This window comes from Eptesicus fuscus, chromosome 21, assembly GCF_027574615.1.
Source record: "Eptesicus fuscus isolate TK198812 chromosome 21, DD_ASM_mEF_20220401, whole genome shotgun sequence".
Lineage (NCBI taxonomy): Eukaryota > Metazoa > Chordata > Mammalia > Chiroptera > Vespertilionidae > Eptesicus > Eptesicus fuscus.
This window is the reverse complement of record NC_072493.1, coordinates 34,369,691-34,390,258: the sequence shown is the minus strand read 5'-3', so window position 1 is coordinate 34,390,258 and position 20,568 is coordinate 34,369,691. Positions and strand designations below refer to the sequence as shown.

General features: G+C 44.0%; 1 protein-coding gene and 1 long non-coding RNA gene across 3 annotated transcripts; one reads left to right on the top strand and one right to left on the bottom strand.

The window, feature by feature from the left end:
- Window positions 1-474: 474 nt before the first annotated feature.
- Window positions 475-16,540, top strand: LOC129147583 (uncharacterized). The gene is made up of 3 exons (XR_008554895.1): window positions 475-601; window positions 12,993-13,180; window positions 16,349-16,540. It is a non-coding gene; the product is annotated as an uncharacterized LOC129147583 (long non-coding RNA).
- Window positions 3,560-20,566, bottom strand: KARS1 (lysyl-tRNA synthetase 1). Of its 2 annotated transcripts, XM_008139680.3 has the most exons (15): window positions 20,440-20,538; window positions 16,551-16,730; window positions 14,459-14,609; window positions 13,167-13,332; window positions 11,189-11,282; window positions 10,412-10,598; window positions 10,204-10,329; window positions 8,084-8,203; window positions 6,834-6,996; window positions 6,554-6,727; window positions 6,320-6,405; window positions 5,979-6,064; window positions 5,269-5,395; window positions 4,390-4,533; window positions 3,560-3,837 (listed from the first exon to the last, which is right to left on the bottom strand). In XM_008139680.3, exons 2-15 carry the CDS (start codon window positions 16,694-16,696, stop codon window positions 3,742-3,744), a joined length of 1,866 nt encoding a protein of 621 aa, XP_008137902.2. In that variant the 5' UTR covers window positions 16,697-16,730; window positions 20,440-20,538; the 3' UTR covers window positions 3,560-3,741. The 2 variants fall into 2 exon arrangements, with proteins under 2 accessions (XP_008137902.2, XP_008137903.2); XM_008139681.3 differs by lacking the exon at window positions 16,551-16,730 and having other exon boundaries at window positions 20,440-20,566.
- Between the last annotated feature and the right edge of the window lie 2 nt (window positions 20,567-20,568).

Sequence of the window (20,568 nt, the reverse complement as noted above, 5' to 3'; positions counted from 1 at the left end):
CCCCCTCCTCAATGAACTCGGTAGCGGACCCTCTTCTCCAGAGGCCTGGGCTGGGGCCCATTGGTCCAGTTACAACAGACACCCAAGGTGACCAGGGGGTCTCCAGACCCGTGAAGCAGGGATAACGTGCGCGCCTACCTCCGCGGGTGATGCGGGATGCGGCGGCGAGGGCACACCCCCCGCGCTCGCCCGCAGCTAGAGCTCTCACACGCGCCGAACACGGGCGACGCCGAGCAAGGAGCAGCACTTTGCCACGTAGCGCGCATCAGGGGGTGGCACGGTCCTCACCTCTTCCCACACAATATGGCCTCGGAAAAGTCAGACCGAGGGCACCTCACCGGGAGTCCAAGATCCCCAGCTCGTTCGCGTGCCCACGGCCGAGCACACCCACCGTCTCACCGTCGCTCCCCTCCCACCTTCAAGACGCGCGCCCTCCAGGGAACACGCGGAACCGCGCAGCGTCGGGAACGTGACGCCACAAAGAGGCTGTTCTCCCAAGCCCCGCCCCCAGAAGTGCGCAGGGAATGCTGGCTCTTGTAGTCCTTCAGGGGGCGTGGTGCTGGTGCTTACAGTCCGGCGGCTTGTGGAAGCTGACTCCGGGGTAAGAAATGGTTCAAATAATAGTAGAATGATATCATGTCTTGGAACACTAGCCTGAATTTCTGTCTAAAACAGCAACGTTCAATAGAAATATAAGTTGAGCTAGATATGTAATATAAAAGTTTCTAATAGACATATTTTAAAAAGTCAAGCTAAATAGGTAAAACTAATTTTAAACACATCTTATTTAACCCAGTATATCCAAAGTAGTATTTCAAGGGTAATCAATATGTTAAAAAAATTGAGATATTTTAAATTCTTTTTTTAATACCAAGTTTAAGAAATCCAGGGTGTATTTTACACTTAGAGCATATCTCAGTTTGAACCAGTCACATTCTAAATGCTCAATAGCCACATGTGGCTAATAATGAGGACTTTATAATCCTTCTATCATCTTGTCATTTTCCTGCTGACCCCATAAACAAGTTGTCTACTGCTGCTTTAGTTCTATCTCCAGCCTCGTTGAGGTGAGAGCTGGCTTCTGCCCCCAGCTTACTACTAAAAAGCTCTTTAATGGTCACTTGTGACCTCATTAATCCCTTTCCTCTTCAAAGGTCCACATTGATGGTACAATGTTGCCTGAAGTCCAGGCCCTTATCTTGGCTCTATACCATCTGCCTTGGTGAGATGATTGTTTTCACTTTAACACCACCTTGCTGAAGGATGTGCCAGGTGAAGTGTTTCTCCTGGATACCACCTGGTTACCTACTATCATGCCAAGTGCTCCTGGAGACTATGCTTAACTAACAGCAAGAGGTGTAGGTGCTCACCACTCTCTGAAGTTATTCCTACTTAGGTAACTCTGCATGCTTAGATCATTTTATCAGTAGACTGGCACCTCTCAAACCAGGATGCCTGCCATTTTGCTGAGGTACAGAAGATAAGTCCTTTGTTATATGACCCATTGGAAAAAAAGGTCCCCCCAGATGCCTCCCTGTGCCAGGGATCAGGGACTCCATTATAACAGCAGTCCCTCAGCTGTACCCTTATCATTCTTGAGTTGAGTTGAAAATAAGAAAGATTCAGACTACAGTAGGTCCTCGGGTTATGTCGGAGATCCATTCCTATGGCGTAAGTCGGAACACACCTACATAAGCAACTACGTCACTCACATGGAGCACATACACAGCAGTATTGAAGTGAAACAGTAAAAAAAAAATTAAAAGAAAGATAACAATTCCTGACCTTTACTTGTGGTAACTAAATAATAAAAAACATAAAGCACATATGTACATATGTGGAAATGACGGAACTTTTTTTTTTTTTAATAAATGGGAGATGGCAACGTAACCACAAAACAATGTATGTCGAGTCTGACGTAACCTGACTGCCTGTATTCAACATGCTGCTATCCCCATCCATCTTCTAACAGGCATGTCAAACTTAGCCAAATACTCTTCTGTTTCAAACCTGCCCTTCCATCTCAGTAAATATAGGCAATTCTACGTTTCAGTTGTTTAGACCAAATCCTTGAAATCATCTTAGGCTTTCTCACAATCCACTTTTTAAAAAAATATATTTTATTGATTTTTTACAGAGAGGAGGGAGAGGGATAGAGAGCTAGAAACATCGATGAGAGAGAAACATCGACCAGCTGCCTCCTGCACACCCCCTACTTGGGATGTGACTGCAATCAATGTACATGCCCTTGACCGGAATCGAACCTGGGACCTTTCAGTCCGCAGACCGACGCTCTATCTACTGAGCCAAACCAGTTTCAGCTCTCACAATTCACTTTCAGTCAGCAAATTTTGCTGACCTCAGGAACACAGGCAGAGTCCAATGACTGGTAACCACCTTTATTACCTTAAACCACCAAAGTCTAAGCCATCATCTCTCCGCATCCCACTGAAATAGTGCAAGTGGTCTCCCTACTTGCACTCTTGTCCTCCACATGCTAACTAGATCTTTTAAAAAACAATTATCTGCTCTGCCCAGCCGGAGTGACTCAGTGGCTGAGCATCGACCCATGAACCAGGAGGTCACAGGTTGATTCCTGGTCAGGGCACATGCCCAGGTTGTGGGCTCAATCTCCAGTTGGAGGTGTGCCAGAGGTAGCCAATTGGTAATTCTCTCTTGTCACTGATGTTTCTCTTTCCCTTCCTCTCTGACATCAATTAAAACACACACCACATATTAAGAAAATAAAAGCATTCCTTTGTTCAAAACCCAATGGCTTTCCATCTCATTTATAAAACACTCCTCTGCATGGCTAACGGGGGTGGGGGTAGGGGGGACGGCGGCTGTGAGATCTGGCACTTCATTGACCTTCATTAGCTCTCCAGTCACATCAGAACCTTTGCTCTTCCTAAATGTGGTCCTCTAGTCTGGATTACTCTTTTCTCTCAGATCTCCATCTCCAGATCTCTACTTTGTTACTTAGATATTCTCTGATCATGTATTTGAAATAGCACTGTCCCTATGCACCTCTAAAATAGTACCTGTCTCCTTATTCTGCTTTACTTTTCTTCTTAGTATGTACTTCTACCAGAAATAATATATACTTGTCTCTTGATTGTCTGCTCACCCAATCCCCACTCCTAAGTAAAGAATGTAAGTTCTATGAAAGCAGGGACTTGGCTTTTGTTCACGGCTGTGTTCCTAATCCCTTAGACCAGTGGTCGGCAAACTCATTAGTCAACAGAGCCAAATATCAACAGTACAACGATTGAAATTTCTTTGAGAGCCAAATTTTTTAAACTTAAAACTTCTTCTAACGCCACTTCTTCAAAATAGACTCGCCCAGGCCGTGGTATTTTGTGGAAGAGCCACACTCAAGGGGCCAAAGAGCTGCATGTGGCTCGCGAGCCGCAGTTTGCCGACCACGGCCTTAGACCAATGCCTGGCAGACATTAATATAAATTTGTTGAATAAAGAGGTATAATTCTAAACCTTCTTTAGGCCAGCAACCTGAGAAAAAAGTTGACATTCCAAAGGTAAAAGAGTGATGAGGCAGAGATAGAGACAAATGGTTTATTTGGTAACAAGAAGTAAAAGAGGAATTCTTATTTCCTTTTCTCTCTGTGGTTACTGAACTGCAATAGTTAAGTGGATAGCAACATATAAGAATTCCCTTGCAGTCCCTGATCTTCTGCAATAGTGCAAAGATGCCTGAGTTCTGTGACTTGCAATTACTATTTTCTAGACAGAAGTGCCAGCTGTTGTGCCTTCCACTGTATCAACAATTACATTTTCCTTCTTGTCTTCAGGTTTCATGGCAGGAAACAGAAGTACTTCCTACAGGAGATAAAATGCATTTTGAAGCTAAAAAACACTCCTTTTTTTCACAGCTCTCCTTTTGCCTCTGGTTATTGTTACAACCCAAACCCAGAGATCCCTACATCCCAGCTGAAAAGACAGATGTGTTCTTTAATTCAACTCAGTTCCTTTCCATTATAGAGGATGGAAAAGAATACAAACATGCACAGCATGGCCCAGGGCACAATGTCAAAGGAATCAATAAACATGGGCGTTCTCTGAAAGTCTGATTTCCTCATCTATAAAAAGGGACTAACAATAGTTTCTACACCACAAAGGGCTGGCTTAAGTTAAATGAGATAATGCATAGCATGTTTCTTGGATCCTCAAGAAATGCAGCAATTAGTATTCCTTCTGCCTCAAATCCTGTAAGGTTAGATGCTCTGATCTTCTGCCCATGGCGTTACCTATAACTCCTTTGCCCGCTCCTCCCTCCAGCCCAAAGCGCACTCTTATTCTCCAGGCCCAACACGCCCAGGTCTGACCCAGTGGAGCGCTTCAGGGTGGTGTGCACATGGAGGGCTGCTGTACCTTGATGTTATTGGAGTCTGTGAGAAACATGGTGACTCGGTCAATGCCCATGCCCCAGCCAGCTGTGGGGGGCAGCCCGTATTCCAGGGCAGTGCAGAAGTTGTCATCTATGAACATGGCCTCATCATCACCAGCGGCCTTGGCCTAGAAGAGAAAAGAACCACACAGGATCACTGTTCCGGGCTGCATCATCTCTCAGTGTCTTGAGTCAGCATGTTAAGACACTCAGAGGATGACCATTCCAGGGATGCTCTGGACACCCAGCACTTACTGGGAATGGGATTTCCTAGTAAATCTAGGATGGAGCCTGGAGGTCAGAACAGATGAAATCTACCTCAGAACACATGCAAATTTCTCTGAAATGAAAGTAGCTCCAAATTTCTCTGAAATGAAAGTAGCTCCACGGCTTGGGGGTCTGCAAGCCCCGTGAGACTGATTTTCAGAGACTCTGATGATTCCCACAAGTCCTCCTCTCATTTCCTAAAACTGCCTGTCAGTGGCAATGTTCGTGCAGGCAGCCTGTGAGGGCTTTGTCTGCATTCATCTTTATCTGCCTCTCACCCCCAGTCACTTCAATAAATGTACCATCTGAGAAAAATTACATTCTTGTTAGGCAAATGTATTTTTAAGACAAGTGTCACACTCCCTACAGAGATAATTATGCCTAAAGCTCCTCTTATGTAGAAATTCTAGGGCCCAACTAGTCAAGTTCTCCATCTTAAAATGTGAGTTCCTCTAGTGAAGCCAGTGGCTTTATCCTTCATTTCTGCTGAAGTCACCAAGAGATGCAAACAATGACACAGACCAGGATTCAAGCTGATTTCCTGGTGAGTATGGGCACTGATGAAATATATGCTTCTGCTCCCTCTCCTCCCTTACCTTGGCCTGTTCTTCGAAAAGCTGCCGTTGCTTCATGGGGTCATTCAGCTCGGTGTAGGCATTGCATATTTCCTTCTTCATGACAAAAAGCTCAAAGCGCTCAGTCAGACCCTCTTTAGAGCGGTGCCTGGGGACAAGAGACCAAAGGGGAGGTTCACTAACAATAATCTACCATCTGGTATGAACATGAGTTCCTGAATTCCAGCCGACTCAAAAGTTACTGAAGCCTGCACGCATTCTCAGCACCAAATCATTTGGTACAATAGTGAGGACGGTTACACAAGGAGACAAGGAAGCTCTATCTTCACAACCTGTGTGGTAGACTGCCATTCTGAACCACACTTCCCATAGTCCCCGTCGCATGGACTCTGGGCTGCCCATATGACTTGTTTGGTCAATGGGACAACAGCAGAGGCTTGATATGTGTTTGCACACTGGGGTTTATCCTTTGGGAGTGCTTCCTCTTAGAACCCAGCTGCCAAATAAGAGTCCAGGCTACACTGTCAGAGAGGTGCACGTGGAGAAGCAAGGTGCCCTGGCAGAGTTCCCAGTTGAAAAAAAGCCACCTGAGTTACCCTAGCCAACACTACGTAGAAGAGAGATTACCCAATGAACTCATGAAATGTTGAGAATTAATAAGCTATTTTATGCTACTAAGATCTGGGGATGTTATGAAGCAATAGGTAACTGACACATGCTGTATATCTTACCATTTTGCCAGAGGGCTCATTATCTGAGGGTGGTCACAGATGAATGTAGGATTGATGCAAGTCACTTCCAGGAACTCCCCAACAAGCTTAATGAGAAAGAAAAGCAGAGCTAGAGATCCTTTCTGAATGGCATTTTGATGGTCCCAGGCTAGGTGGAAGAGGATCAGTCTCCACCCACACCAACTCTTCAAGGGCCAAGGATTAACTGAGATACCATCCATAACTATTTTGCAGAATATAGCAAAACTTGTTAATTCTCTTATGTCTAGTTCACCTTCATAAGGAACAGGGGGCTGGTTACCACCGGATGAAGGGATGTACTAACGTGCATGGCCTTTCACCTTATCTAGGAGTCTGGCTGTAGTCCGAGGTGGAGGGCATTCAACACCTTTTGTCACACAGATATCATCAAGAATTTTGCGAGTTTCTGTAATACAAATGTACGAGTTAGGACAGAAGACATCACACTTCCCCAGTAAGAAGGTATATAAAGTGCGAAATGCTAGCCCCAACATTATCTTATTCAGAACTAAACAGAAAGGAGGGGCATACAATGGAGGAGTGCATCACTTTACCTTCAGTTTCGAAGAGGTTCGTTTCTGGCAGCTTCACGCCCAGGGCTTTCTCGAGCTCTTCTACCATGCTGATTTTCCGAAATGGTGGGGTGAAGTCAATCTCGTAGGCTTGGCCCTCTGGGCCATCTGGATGGTAGGTGACCTTATAACTGCCTGTAATGTGCTTTACCATCCCTGGGAAAGAAATACCATTTAAAGAGGACCAATGGGAAGTCCTCCTGGAAGCAGCACACCAGCCCCTCAGACTGATATAAAAGACAAAGCAAGCGGGAGGGGTCACCTGAAATCATCTTCTCTGTGATTTCCATGAGATCTCGATAGTCTGCGTAGGCCATGTAGAACTCACAGGTGGTGAACTCAGGATTGTGAGTCATGTCGATTCCTTCATTCCGGAACTGGCGTCCAATTTCATAAACCCGGTCAATGCCACCAACCACCAGCATCTAACAATAACATATATGACGTGGTCATGGTGGCTAATGTCTTAATGACTCTGGAAAGTTTCAGCCTATAAAAGCTGTGCCTTGGTTTTTACAGCTCAGGCATGATCTCAGGTCCCTACCTGAATGCCGAGCACCCTACTCTCTTTAGGTCTTTGTACTCTCTTTAGTGGATAGTCATCACTAATTATTTTGGCTGCCAGGACTTCTGAATCCTGTTCCTTTGTCTGAGTGTCCCCCATATCTTGTGAGTGTAAACCTCCCCAAGAAAGAAGCCTCTCTTGGGGTTAGGATGCAGACACACGACCACAGCTCCCCACCAATCAGACACAACTGTGAGGCTTCAACTAGGAAGCTATTGAAAGAAGATGTAGGTATTGCACGGAATTCCTTTTGGCCAAGGGCGCCAGAGAGATCTTGCTTTTAGAAGTAGTAACTGCAGAGGGTCCTAGGGGCAGTGACCTGTGCCTAGTGCCAGGGTTATGACCTTACAGGTTTCCCAGGGAATGACCTTACAGCAGATTCAGAAACCTCAGAATGTGGTTTCCAAGCCTGATTTTTTGATCCTCCTGAAAACTGTGATCATCCTCATATATTTTAATACATTTTTCTTTTGCTTAAACTAGTTGTAAGAGATTTTGTTGTCTACAACTAAGAATCTTGAATGATAAGTCTTCAATATTTACTTTGGTGATTTGAAGGTAGTTATTTCAAACTTCTAGAGAGAGATTAAGTTCTCTTTTCTTCAAAACACTAAAATCAGATGTAACTCAAGGAGAACTATAAACTATAATGGAAACCAAAGTAGGGTAGGAAGACCTGTATACCTAGGGAAGATCCCTTTGCCCTCTAACCTGTAAAGTTCTACCAATCTCGTAGAGAAATTCTGTAAGTTTAACCTTCACAAGCCTGAAAAATCAGAATATTCTCCCAGCTGTTCTACCCCATTCCTCTTATTTCTAACTGCATCTGTCCAGTCAATGGCTTTCCAGCATGTTACCCCATTCCTCTTATTTCTAACTGCATCTGTCCAGTCAATGGCTTTCCAGCATTCTGCTTCTCTAAGGCAACAAGGCATCTTCTTGATTACCTTATGGTAGAGTTCTGGAGCAATTCTCATGTATAAATTCATGTCCAGCTCATTGTGGTAGGTGATAAAAGGCTTTGCCACAGCTCCCCCTGGGATGATGTTCATCATGGGAGTTTCAATCTAAAGGACAGGGAGAAACATTTAGTTCTCAGGGGTGTCAAACCAGAGGTGTTGGGGAAAGTTCATGTTCTATACCTAAGTAAAAGTTAAGTTCAATAGTAATGTGCAAGTACTTGACAAAAAAGTAGAGGCAGCTTAATTTTCCAAATACCAAACACCATTAACATAGTACAACAGTTCCTTGGATAACATTTCGTTAATGTTAGTTATAACATTTAAATGCCACAGAAATTTATTAAAAATATAACTGCTTAAAAAAAAACCAAAAAGGGCCAAAAAATTAAAAAAAATTTAACTGCTTGTATCCTTTGACTTATTCCATTTCTAGAAATTCATCCTACAGAAACACTTGCACATAGATGTATTATAGAATTATATATCTGAAACCTGAATTTTATTAACCTTCTAGAGGCCCGGTGCATGAATTCATGCATGGGTGGGGTCCGGCCAGCCACTGGCCGGCCTAGGGAGGGAGCCCCCCCTCCACAGGAGGTTGGCCCTGCCCCCATTGGGCCTGTTGGCCAGCCGCAGTGCGTGTCACAGCGACCAGTCATTCCAGTTGCTTGGCTTTTATATATATAGATGTTACCCCAATAAATTCAATTAAAAACAAAAAAGAAACACTTGCACATGAGCACAAAGATGTTCACTGAAACATTATAGAAGAAAAGCAAAAACTTAAAGAAACACATGCAAAGGGTTCCAGAATATATTAGGTGGGAAAAAAAACCCCAAACAGGTCCATCATAATATATATAATGTGACTTGATTTATGTTTAAAGAAAAAATAAAACTCCCGCCCAGCCAACATGGCTCAGTGGTTGAGTGTTGACCTATGAACCAGGAGGTCATGGTTTGATTCCTGGCCATGGCAAATGTTGGGGTTGCGGGCTCCATCCTGTGTGGGGTGTGCAGGAGGCAGCCGATCAATGCTTCTCTCTCATCACTGATGTTTCTATCTCTCTCTCCTTCTCCCTTCCTCTCTGAAATCAATACAAATATATTAAAAAAAAAAAAAAAGAACAAAAACCTCCCAAATGTCTACCCCATCTGCAACATGCATAACTAAATATGTATATACAAATAGTAAATGGAGGGGAGTTAGTTGGGAGAAATAAAAGGGGACTTTCAGTTTTGCTTCTATTTACTTTTATTAAAAAAATGTATTTTATTGATTTTTTTACAGAGAGGAAGGAAGGAGAGAGAGAAACATCAATGAGAGAGAAACATCGATCAGCTGCCTCCTGCACACCCCCCACTGGGTATGTGCCTGCAACCAAGGTACATGCCCTTGACCGGAATCGAAACTGGGACCCTTCAGTCCGCAGGCTGACGCTCTAGTCACTGAGCCAAACTGGTTAGGGCTTCTATTTACTTCTTTATTGTTTGAACATTCGCTCACCTTTCTCATGCAATTAGAAAACATGTTTTAAAATGTTTTTCCTAAAAAATATTTTTAATTTAAATAAATTTAAAACAATTTTGCTACAGAAAAGCAAAATGAGTTGATACAACACACTGAATGTGGTATAATTACTGTTTGGATGGTATCATTACTACACTTTGTCCTTTATCTAGGAAACCAGGTCCTTCCTAATCAGGGTACTAAGAAAACACAAGGTAGTACAAAGATGCTAACAAGAAAGGGAACTTTTTTTTTTAATATATTTTATTGATTTTTTTACAGAGAGGAAGGGAGAGGGATAGAGAGTTAGAAACATCGATGAGAGAGAAACATCGATCAGCTGCCTCCTGCACACCTCCTACTGGGGATGTGCCCGCAACCAAGGTACGTGCCCTTGACCTGGAATCAAACCTGGGACCTTTCAGTCCGCAGGCTGACACTCTATCCACTGAGCCAAACCAGTTTCGGCGAGAAAGGGAACTTTTCATTGAGCATGAAGGATACTGACACAAGACATGCCTTGGAAAAGGGAAGGGAAGGAACAGTAAGAGGCAAGCATAGCAAGGCAGCCTATTTGTTAAGAACTCTCCATTACCTCTAGGAATCCCAACTCATCCAAGAAACTTCTTATAAATGTGATGATCTTAGAGCGGATGATAAATTTCTGTCTCACAAAGTCATTCAGGATCAAGTCCAAGTATCTTTGACGATATCGTGTTTCCTAAACCAAAAGCAACAGAGATCACTAACACGTCTGATTCAATGGTATGAGAGACCACAGTTGGGAAGTCACGAGAGCTTACCTTGTCTTTAAGTCCAAAGTGAAGATGAGGTAACATATGCAAGCAAGGAGACAGCAGTGTGATCTCATAGGGAATAATGCTCAGCTCACCCTTCTTGGTTTTCCCAGGATTACCCTGAACTCCAATTATGTCTCCCCGACGCAGTTTGTTATTGATACGAATAAATTCTTCTTCTGATTTATAATTCCTGAGTAAAAGGAAAATGTTGTTCAGTATACAATATTCCAAATTAAAACTGACAAAAAAAAAAACAAACAAAAAACCTGACCACTGGCTTACTCTGGAAACCTCACTAAACTGTTAATGCCTAGTTAATGTGAGCCCAAGAAAAATCTCAGATTCAAGATCAACTATTAATAAAATAAAAAGTATTATCTTTTGCTCTAGCTGGTTTGGCTCAGTGGATAGAGCGTCTGCCTGTGGACTGAAAGGTCCCAGGTTAGATTCTGATCAAGGGCACACGCCAGGGTTGCGGGCTCAATCCCCAATAGGGGGTGTGCAGGAGGCTGCAGACCAATGATTCTCTCATCATTGATGTTTCTCTCTCTCCCTCTCTCTTCCTCTCTGAAATCAATTAAAATAAATTAAAAAAAAAAGTATTATCTTTTAACTGCTACACAACCCAAGAGCATTCATTACTCTCCAGGTGACCATATGTCCTTTTTATTCTCTCTTCAGCTTTTTTTACCCAACCATATCCTACTTCTTCTAACCAAGGGGAAAAGAAGACCACACTGGTCCATCCTAGAAATCATGTAATTTGATATTTCTATATACCTAGAATTGGCCATGACTTGCAACTTGACACCCTCTCCTCGAAGGTCATAGAAGATGAGCTTTCCTCCAGAAGCTCTTTTGGCATGGATCCTTCCTAGAAAAAGAATAGCAAGAATATTGACTGATAGAACCAGAAGCCATTTCATGATATCAGTGCCAAAAAAGCTCCCTCTGCATTTTTGTGTATCTGGGCACAACATAATTCAGAACAATTTGATTTTAGTCATAGGCCTAAATCCTGCCTTTGTCTTCAGGACAATGTTGGATGCCCATTCCAACCAGTTCAAGATCGGCAGGAAGATCTGACTTTAAAGATGTTCACTGAATTCACGAAAGATGGCAATGCTGGTGGCAGCATAGATTTTTTTTGTATCATCCTGAATTCTCACAAACAATAAGGCCAATCACCAACAGTCCCCAATGCCCCTGTGTGGGGAGCAATGGGGTGTCCAATGGGTCTGAAAACTGACAATCTCCCAAATAGTCATAGGTTTTCACTGGAAAAGTGGCAGGTTAAATGGAAGATAGCAGCTGAAACTGGAAGGGGGTCTGCCCACTGCGAGTGAGTACAATGGGCTGCATTCAAGTCTAGGGCAGTGGTTCCCAACCTTTTTTTTTTGGCTATGCCCCACCTAAGCATCTCTAAAATTCTGATGCCCCCCTGGGATATATAATTCTTATTATTCAAAAAGTGAACTCCTGCCGAAACCGGTTTGGCTCAGTGGATAGAGCGTCAGCCTGCGGACTCAGGGGTCCCGGGTTCGATTCCGGTCAGGGGCATGTGCCTTGGTTGCGGGCACATCTCCAGTGGGGGGTGTGCAGGAGGCAGCTGATCGATGTTTCTCTCTCATCGATGTTTCTAACTCTCTATTCCTCTCTGTAAAAAATCAATAAAATATATTAAAAAAAAAAAAAAAAAAAGTGAACTCCTATTTATGTGGAGGAAGCCTAAAAGGCCATTAACTTGGTCTAAACAGCCGAAACCGTTTTGGCTCAGTGGATAGAGCGTTGGTCTGCGGACTGAACGGTCCCAGGTTCGATTCCGGTCAGGGGCATGTACATTGGTTGCGGGCACATCCCCGGTGGGGGGTGTGCAGGAGGCAGCTGGTTGATGTTTCTCTCTTATCGATGTTTCTGGCTCTCTGTCCCTCTCCCTTCCTCTCTGTAAAAAATCAATAAAATATATTAAAAAAAACAAACACACAAAAAAAACTTGGTCTAAACAAGCTTCCATAGAATATGGCATCCATGAAAGAGAAAAATAAAAGGATGAAAGGACAGTTGAAGTACTGAGGAAGAAATCACTAAGAAATTGTTAAAAAATAATATGAAGTGGTATGAAAAAATAGCAAGTAAAGTTTCAAAACATATAATAGAGAACTGAAATGCATAAATATGTCACAATATATATTTATACTAGAGGCCCGGTGCACAAAATTCATACACGTGTAGGGTCCCTAGGCCTGGCCAGCAATCAGGGCCCATCAGGGGCTTCACTCATTTCGTGCCGCCCCCTGGTGGTCAGTGCACATAGTGAGCGATTGGTCTCCCAGTTGAACTTCCACAGGGACTTTGCATATTAGGCTTTTATATATGTAGACACTGTATATAAGGCCCCTAGAACCATAAGAAATGTAAAATATGTACTGTTAATAACTCATTCTGGAATTGCTCCCCTTAAAAATCAAATTGCTCCCCTGTTGGGGCGTGTGCCCCACGTTGGGAACCACTGGTCTAGAGGATGAAGCCCTCTAGTGTAGGCCCCAGGAACTCTCTAAACTTAACAGCCAGAGATCTCTTCTAGGACAAGTCCCTGCAAAATTGAATAAGACCAGGGAAACAGACAAAGAAAAGAGAAGTTACAGCAAAAATGAAGGGGAAAGAGAGCCTGGAAATCTCAGAAAGCAAGCTACTATATTTCTGAACACTTCACTAAAATAGCAGAAGAGGAAGCTCAGTGAAGTTGGAGTCTTCTTACCTGCCACCTTTAAGGTAATGTCACTCAGGTGGTCCCCAGGCTGCAGGTGACTGTATTCTTGGATGAAGTGAGTGAGTGAGATGTCTACATGGAACTTGTGTGGGTACGGGTTTTCTCCACTGACCTTTAGTTGATGGACTGCTTGGCTTCGGATCTTGTAGTATTGCTATTTAAATACAAAAACAAAAATGAAAGTGAAAATTCAAGTGAGAAGTTGAACCTGGTCAGATCAGTGGCCCATCTGACAGAGTGCTGTATTCTGCCTCGGAGTGGCCCTAATACACTGAGGTTTCTATAACTGCCTCCAATCCACCCCAATACCCTTGAAATCACAGGATTGGATATAGAGTGAGATTTGCACTTAAAAGCAAGATTCAACAAATAAAAAATTTGAGTTCTGCCTAAAATAATAAGCATAATTGGTACAAGTGGCCTTGGTTACCACTTTTGTGGACACATAAGCATTAACTTCATTCCCACTTACATTAGACTTTTCCCTAAGGGCCAGGAGGATGTTAAAAAAGGAATATTCAAATTCTAGCCAGTTTGGCTCAGTGGATAGAGTGTTGGCCTGCGAACTGAAGGGTTCTGGGTTTGATTCCTGTCAAGGGCATATGCCCGGGTTGTGGGTTCGATCCCCAGTAGGGGGAGTGCAGGAGGCAGCTGATCAATGCTTCTCTCTCATCATTGATGTTCCTCTCTCTCTCTCCCTCTCCCTTCCTCTCTGAAATCAATTTTATATATGAATATTCTACAGCAGGGGTCAGGAAACGTTTTCTGAAACAACTATTCATCCCTACTGTTGTAGTCTGAAAGCAGCCTCAGACATTTGTAAAAATTTTTGCATTTGTAAAAAAAAAAAGGTCATGGCTGTGTTCTAATTTTACTTACAATATCAGGGAGGAGGGAGGAGATGGGGATAGGGGGAATGGATCTGGCCTGCAGACCACTATTTACCACCTCTGGTCTAAAGTATACACTTTCCATGGACCTTAGACTGGAGACACTTTCTCTGGGGCTGCATTACTGCCCAGCTAGTTCCAAGGAAGATTAATCAGTCACTTTGAAGTACTAGATGCTCCTAAATGCCTATTGACAGCTGCTTAGAAAAATGCTCAGGGCTTGTGCTTTTGACCAGATGGAGTGGTAGGCTCTCCCTCACAGTGCCTTAGGGCCCGGTGGCTGTTCCAGTTCCTATTTTATCTTCTTAGTCATTGGTTCCCAGGCATTTGCCAGCAGCCCCATCAAAAGCTTCCCCATGCCCAGCCAGGCTGGTGGCCCAGACGACTCACGTTTGGGTCCAGGCTCTCCTCCTCGGCACCCACATCATTGTCAGTGGTGTGGTTGGTGGCAGCAGCATTGGGCTGTTTCTCACTGAGCTCCTTCTGCTTGGCTTCCTTCTCCGCTATTTTCTTCTCAGCTTTCAGGCGTCTCTTTAGCTCGCTGTTGGGAAGATGAAAATGTTCAATATGATAGTTGTCTGAAGAGTCCTCTACTATGTTCTGCCCCGTAGCCACTTGTCAAAAATATAAACAGCATGGCGGAAATGTTCTTGCTTAGTTCTCCACCCCCAGTTCTAGTCTCTTGGTCAGGAAACTCTATACATGAGAGAGACAAAGGGAAAAGTAAACTTAAAATAAAGCTGTGAAAGTTCTTTCTCAGTATATGCTTTCCAGTCTAAGGTCCATGGCAAAGAAAAATCCTACATATTAGTTTATATTTAGAATAGAAAAAAAGGTTTTCCAGAAAAACCAGCAATATAGCCTTTTCTCAAGCTAATTAGGTCAGGGAGCCTTTTGAAGCCAGGGATTGAATCTTAGTTGTCTGGTATCTATCCTTTGTAGAGTATGAAGTTCCTTGAGTACCATACCTGATATGAGAAGGCAATATCTCTAGCTCTGTCTGCCACCCTTCCCTACCCCTCCAAGGAGTGGGTTAGTCTGGGGCAGGGAAGGGTGGCTCTTTAGAATTCAAGGAGACATTCCACAAATAATCTCTCCCTCTGCATTAATCAATGCACTGACAAGGGCCTCCAGCATTAGTCTCACTCTGCTCACTGGAGCCTGGCTCAGACAACAAACTGGATAGAACAGTGTACAAAGCGGCATAGCATAGGGGGTAATTTATCATCTTTAGAGCCAGACTCCCCGGGACTAAATTCTGACACATCTACCTATCAATTATGTGACCTTGGACAAGTGACTTAACTTCTCTCCATCTTGTAAAATGGATAATAGACACCCTCCTCCCCAAATGTTATTGTGAAGATTGAGATAATGTATGCAAAGAGATGACCCTGTCCCTAAAGCATATAGTAAGCATGCATATGTGAGCTATTACAGGTATCCCTCACTATCTTATAACCCTTTACTCACTGCACCCAGGACAGAAACCTTAAAAAGCAAAGCAATTCACATAACTTGGTATCCCTTATGATCTGAAACCTTGCTATGTGAACCCAGAAACCAAATAGATTTGGATAGAAAGGGATACCCTCATTATTCAAATAGAATTGATCATTCTTGCCCTGGCCAGTGTAGCTCAGTTGGTTGGGCGTCATCCTGTGTACCATGAGATTGCTAGTTCAATTCCTGGTCAGAGCACATGCTTGATTTGGGGGCTGGATGCCCAGTGGGGGTGTGCAGGAGACAGCTGATTGATGCTCCACTCTCACATAGATGTCCCTCCCGCCTCCCCCTCTCCCTCTGTTGTGCTGTAATTCAGCCAGGGGGCATCTCATCCTATCTAGTTCTTCCTAGCATTAACGTAATAAACCCATTCAACTGGGTGTTGCTCTCTCTTTTGTAAAATATATTTTTATTGATTTCAGAGAAGAAGGGAGTGGGAGAGAGATAGAAATACCAATGATGAGAAAAAATCAGTGATCAGCTGCCTCCTGTACACCCCCTACTGGGGATCAAGCCTGCAACCCCGTATATGCCCTTGACCAGAAAGGAAGCCAGGACCCTTCAGTCCGCAGGCTGACACTCTATCCACTGAGCCAAACCGGTTAGGGTTTATCTTTAAAGCATATCAATCCTAAGGATAATCCAAAAAGGTCATGTGGCTAGAAATTAGACTGGAAACCAAATTAATCTCAAGAGCAAACAAATTCTAGACAGACAGGAAAGGGAAAACAACCTGAACTGGAAATTTTTTATTCACACAAGGTTTCTTTTCAGCTCTGTTCTAGAATGAGATCTGCAATTTTAAGGACCGAGAATATGAATTTATTAAAGAGAACATGAGAAAAGTTTTGGTAGCAAGGCTTTTTGTTTCCTGAGCAACAACTCCGAAGACTTAGCCAGAGGCTTAACAGAAAAGGACCCACGTCAGGGGAGGACTTTTGCTCCCAGAACAATAAAGAAGGTAATGAGCACCAACCTTCTTTTATTAGAAAGTGGCTGGTCCTTGTGAAGCGTTGTGAAGGGAGCAAGTGGACCCCGTCGCGGCTGCCTCTGCCCCCACTGTGCCCAGGAGGTTTGGCGCAGGGACCCCCTAACAAGCCTTACAGCAGCTTGCGTCAACATGGCAGAACACCCTGGAACTAATGTTTACCACCACCTAACAGGAAACACAGAGATGTGGTGTCAGATGGGACAGACAGTATACGTAAACCCAACCAGCACTCCTACTCTCATGGGTTGGGGGAGGATGCAAAACCTTTTAGGGTCCCATTTTACTTAAGACTGTCTTAAGTAAAGCAGCCCCTAACACCCCCTCTTCTGCACCGGGAACTGACAATGTTCTCAGTCCAGGCTATGGTAAAAAGATGCATATCTGGGGTCAAAAGTCAACAGCAATAACTCACAGGTAGAAATTATGACAATGTTCTAGAAAATCAGAGACAGGACCTAAAGCAGTGTTTCTGAAGCTCCTATTTCTTGGCACAGAAAAGCATATAAAATGTCACTGTCAACTACAACGCTAGATGAAGGTAAAAGCAAGCCGCACAAAAGCACCTGAGTCAAAGATAAGACCTGTTTGGAGCTCTAGGAATAAGGAAGAAAGGAGAATTTCAGGAAGGGTCTTAAAACTATATTATGTTTATACATTAACACTGGAAGGCAACAGAAATACAGGGATCATGTTCTTTATTGCATTCAAATAAGTTTGGCCTTTCATCTGGAAATGAGTCACCTGTCAGGCATGCCATCTGTTTTTTGTGTGTGTTTTTGGTGTGTGTGTGTGTGTGTGTGTGTGTGTGTTTTCGGATATCTTGCTTTTATTTCTAAACAATCTCGATGCTTCTCATTACATCTCACAATGTTCGTGGGAAGGGAGAGAACATAGATGTCCTGTCGCCCACTGCAGAGCTGATTAATGGTGAGGATATCCACTGCGGACAGGAAGCGGCAAGGCAGGGAGATCCCTTATGCCTGGGGATGGGCATGGCCAACAGCCCTCTGGCCTGTGCCCCTCCTCACGGGGAGGACTCCATGGAATGTCCATGACTCCTGACACAGGTCATCTGTTTCTAAACTTGAAAATAAGTGGCATAAAATGGTGCTCACTAAAGATTCAGACCATGGAAATTCTAAGAACAATAATAGAAAATATTAATCATATTATTTTAGCCAATGGTCACTAGAGGTATACCATCAATGGCAGATTCTTTTAGACAACATGAGGTATGGTGCAGTCACTACAGAGAGTTTGATTTTATATCTCTGCTCCAGAGTTTTGGATCAGTGGTAGACTATACTTTAGTTATGCACACTTCAGCAATGTATGTAATCACCCAGAGTCTCAGTCCATTAAAATGAAAAATGGACACTTGCAAGGTTATTATTGAGATCATATAAAATGTTTGTACATTTCCAGCACAGTGCCTGACACAGAAAAGCTGCTTTAAAAAGTGGTAGCTATGCTTAATCTAAGAAAATTCAGTAGAAAGTAGCCAGTTTCTAAAATCCTACTTTCAAATGGAGACCTTGCTTATGAGTCATCTGTTGATTTACAACCCTAATGTCCAATACTAATGTAACAGATCAAAGTCCAGTCAGTCTTCCCAAAGGCAGAAGTCCAAGACCAGGTTCCAAACATAGAGGTCCACCAGACACTCTCAGAACAAAATATTAGGGTCTATCAAACCATGACTTTAGGTATTTCCTTTTTAATTTTTCAATAATACTTACAGAACAAACCCAGAGACACAAAATGGAACATTTTTACTAGTTGAGAGCAATTTCAGCAGGGCTCAGCAAGAGAATTGAGCCCTAAATGCACCAAAACAGCCATCCTATATAATAAAACCCTAATATGCAAATCAACCGAACAGCAGAACGACTGGTCAATATGACACTATGACACGCACTGGCCACCAGGGGGCAGATGCTTGATGCAGGAGCTGCCCCCTGGTGGTCAGTGGGCTCCAACAGGGGGAGCGCTGCTCAGCCAGAAGCTGGATTCACGGCTGGAAAGCACAGGGGTGGTGGCGGGAGCCTCTCCTGCCTCCGCTTCAGGTGGGCAGTAAGGAGTGAGGGGTCCCAGACTGCAAGAGGGATGTCTGCCTGCTGGTTTAGGCCCGATCCCTGGGGGAATTTGGATAAGCCGGCAGGCGAACATTCCCTAAGGGGTCCCAGACTGCAAGAGGGCGCAAGCCAGGTTGAGGGACACCCCTTCCTCCCCGGCAGTGCACAAATTTCGTGCACCGGGCCTCTAGTTACATATAATGAACTAACTTCTGTCCTATGCTTTTGGAATGGTTATATTTATGTATCATTCTTGGGAGTATTGAGAAGAGTCACTCAAGCCTTAGCTGGTTTGGCTCAGTGGATAGAGCGTTGACCTGTGGACTAAAGGTCCCAGGTTCGATTTTGGTCAAGGACATATGCCCGGGTTGTGAGCTGGATCCCTGGTGGAGATCATGCAGAGGCAGCCAATCAATGATTCTCTCTCTCTCTCTCTCTCTCTCTCTCCCTCCCTTCTCCTTTCTGAAATTAATAAAAATATATTAAAAAAATTACTCAAATCATTGCTATGTTCTGTGAAGAACCCTGGTTAACAGGGAGTGTAGTATGTAGAGAATATAAGACACAGTTAAAAAGTGTAGCTAGCCCTGGCCAGTGTGGCTGGGTTGGTTGGAGCGTCATCCATCCACTGAAGGATTGGATTCCCGATCAGAGCACATGCCCAGATTGCAGATTCCATCCTGGGTGAGGCGGGAGGCAGCCGATGAATGCTTCTCTCTCACATCCATGTTTCTCTCTTCTCTCTCTCAAAAAATAAAAGTAGCAGGGGAGGGGGAGAGGGGGTTGACTGGTATAGCTCAGTGGTTTTGTTGACCTGTGAACAAAGAGGTCACCAGATTGATTCCTGGTCAGCATTTGATCCCCAGTAGAGTGTGTGCAGGAAGCAGCAGATCGATGTTTCTCTCTCATGGGTGTTTCTATTTCTCCCTCTCCCTCCCTCTCTCTCTCTAAAATCAATAAAAACATTTTTTAAAGGGGTGGGGGAAGGCTAGTCTTTACTTATTTATATTCACCTTCACACTTCAAGGAGTGTGATTAACAAAGTTATATCCAGCAATGCTAAATGCAGCTTAGTATTCCTGGCTGGCTAAGACAGTTCCTACTACTAGACGTCGGTCATCCCCTCAGTACTCACAGATTCTTTGAGTAACCCATATGGACAGGTGCACGACACAGTTTTGTAACTGATAACGTTATTTTTAAAATTTTTATTAATTTGAGAGAGAGAGAGGAAGGGAGAGAGGGAGATTTTGTTGTTCCACATATCCATGTATTCATTCATTGGTTGATACTTGTATGTGCCCTGGGATCGAACCAGAAACCCTGGCATAAAGGGACACTCTCCCCAACTGAGTACCCTGCCAGGGCTAGAACGGATCGCTTTAATACATAAGGTTCAGGATGGCCTTAGTGAGGCCAAGGAAAATTAAGGTCTTTCTGAAAAGCCAGGGTATTTAACATTTCTCCAACCTCCTTATTGGGGCGTGGGTTCAGTATTAAAACAAGGCATTTCCTCAGGGAGAGGAAATGGGAAGGAGTAAGTTTCGCTTTTCATTCCGCTCTCAGTTCTTGGAATCCTTATTCCAGGATCCGACAGGTGGGGAACCCACCAGGCCTCGACCCCGGGACACCCTGGGGAATGTAGTTTCCAGGCGTAGCGACTAGGTCCCCACGCGTCCTCACCCAGGAGAACCAGCAGGAAGGCCCCAGGCCCGGCCCCCTCGGCCGGAGCCTAGAGGAATTTCCTAGCCCGGACTCTCTGGCTGCAAAGGCCTTAGTGACCCGCAAAACATACTTACTTCTTGCTCAGTTTTGACTCGCCGCCGTCCACATTCACCTCAGGCTCCTGCACCGCAGCCATCTCTCCGGAGGCCCCGAAGTGAAAGTAACGAGGCCGTACAGCAATTTCCCAGTCAAGGTCGGGAGCC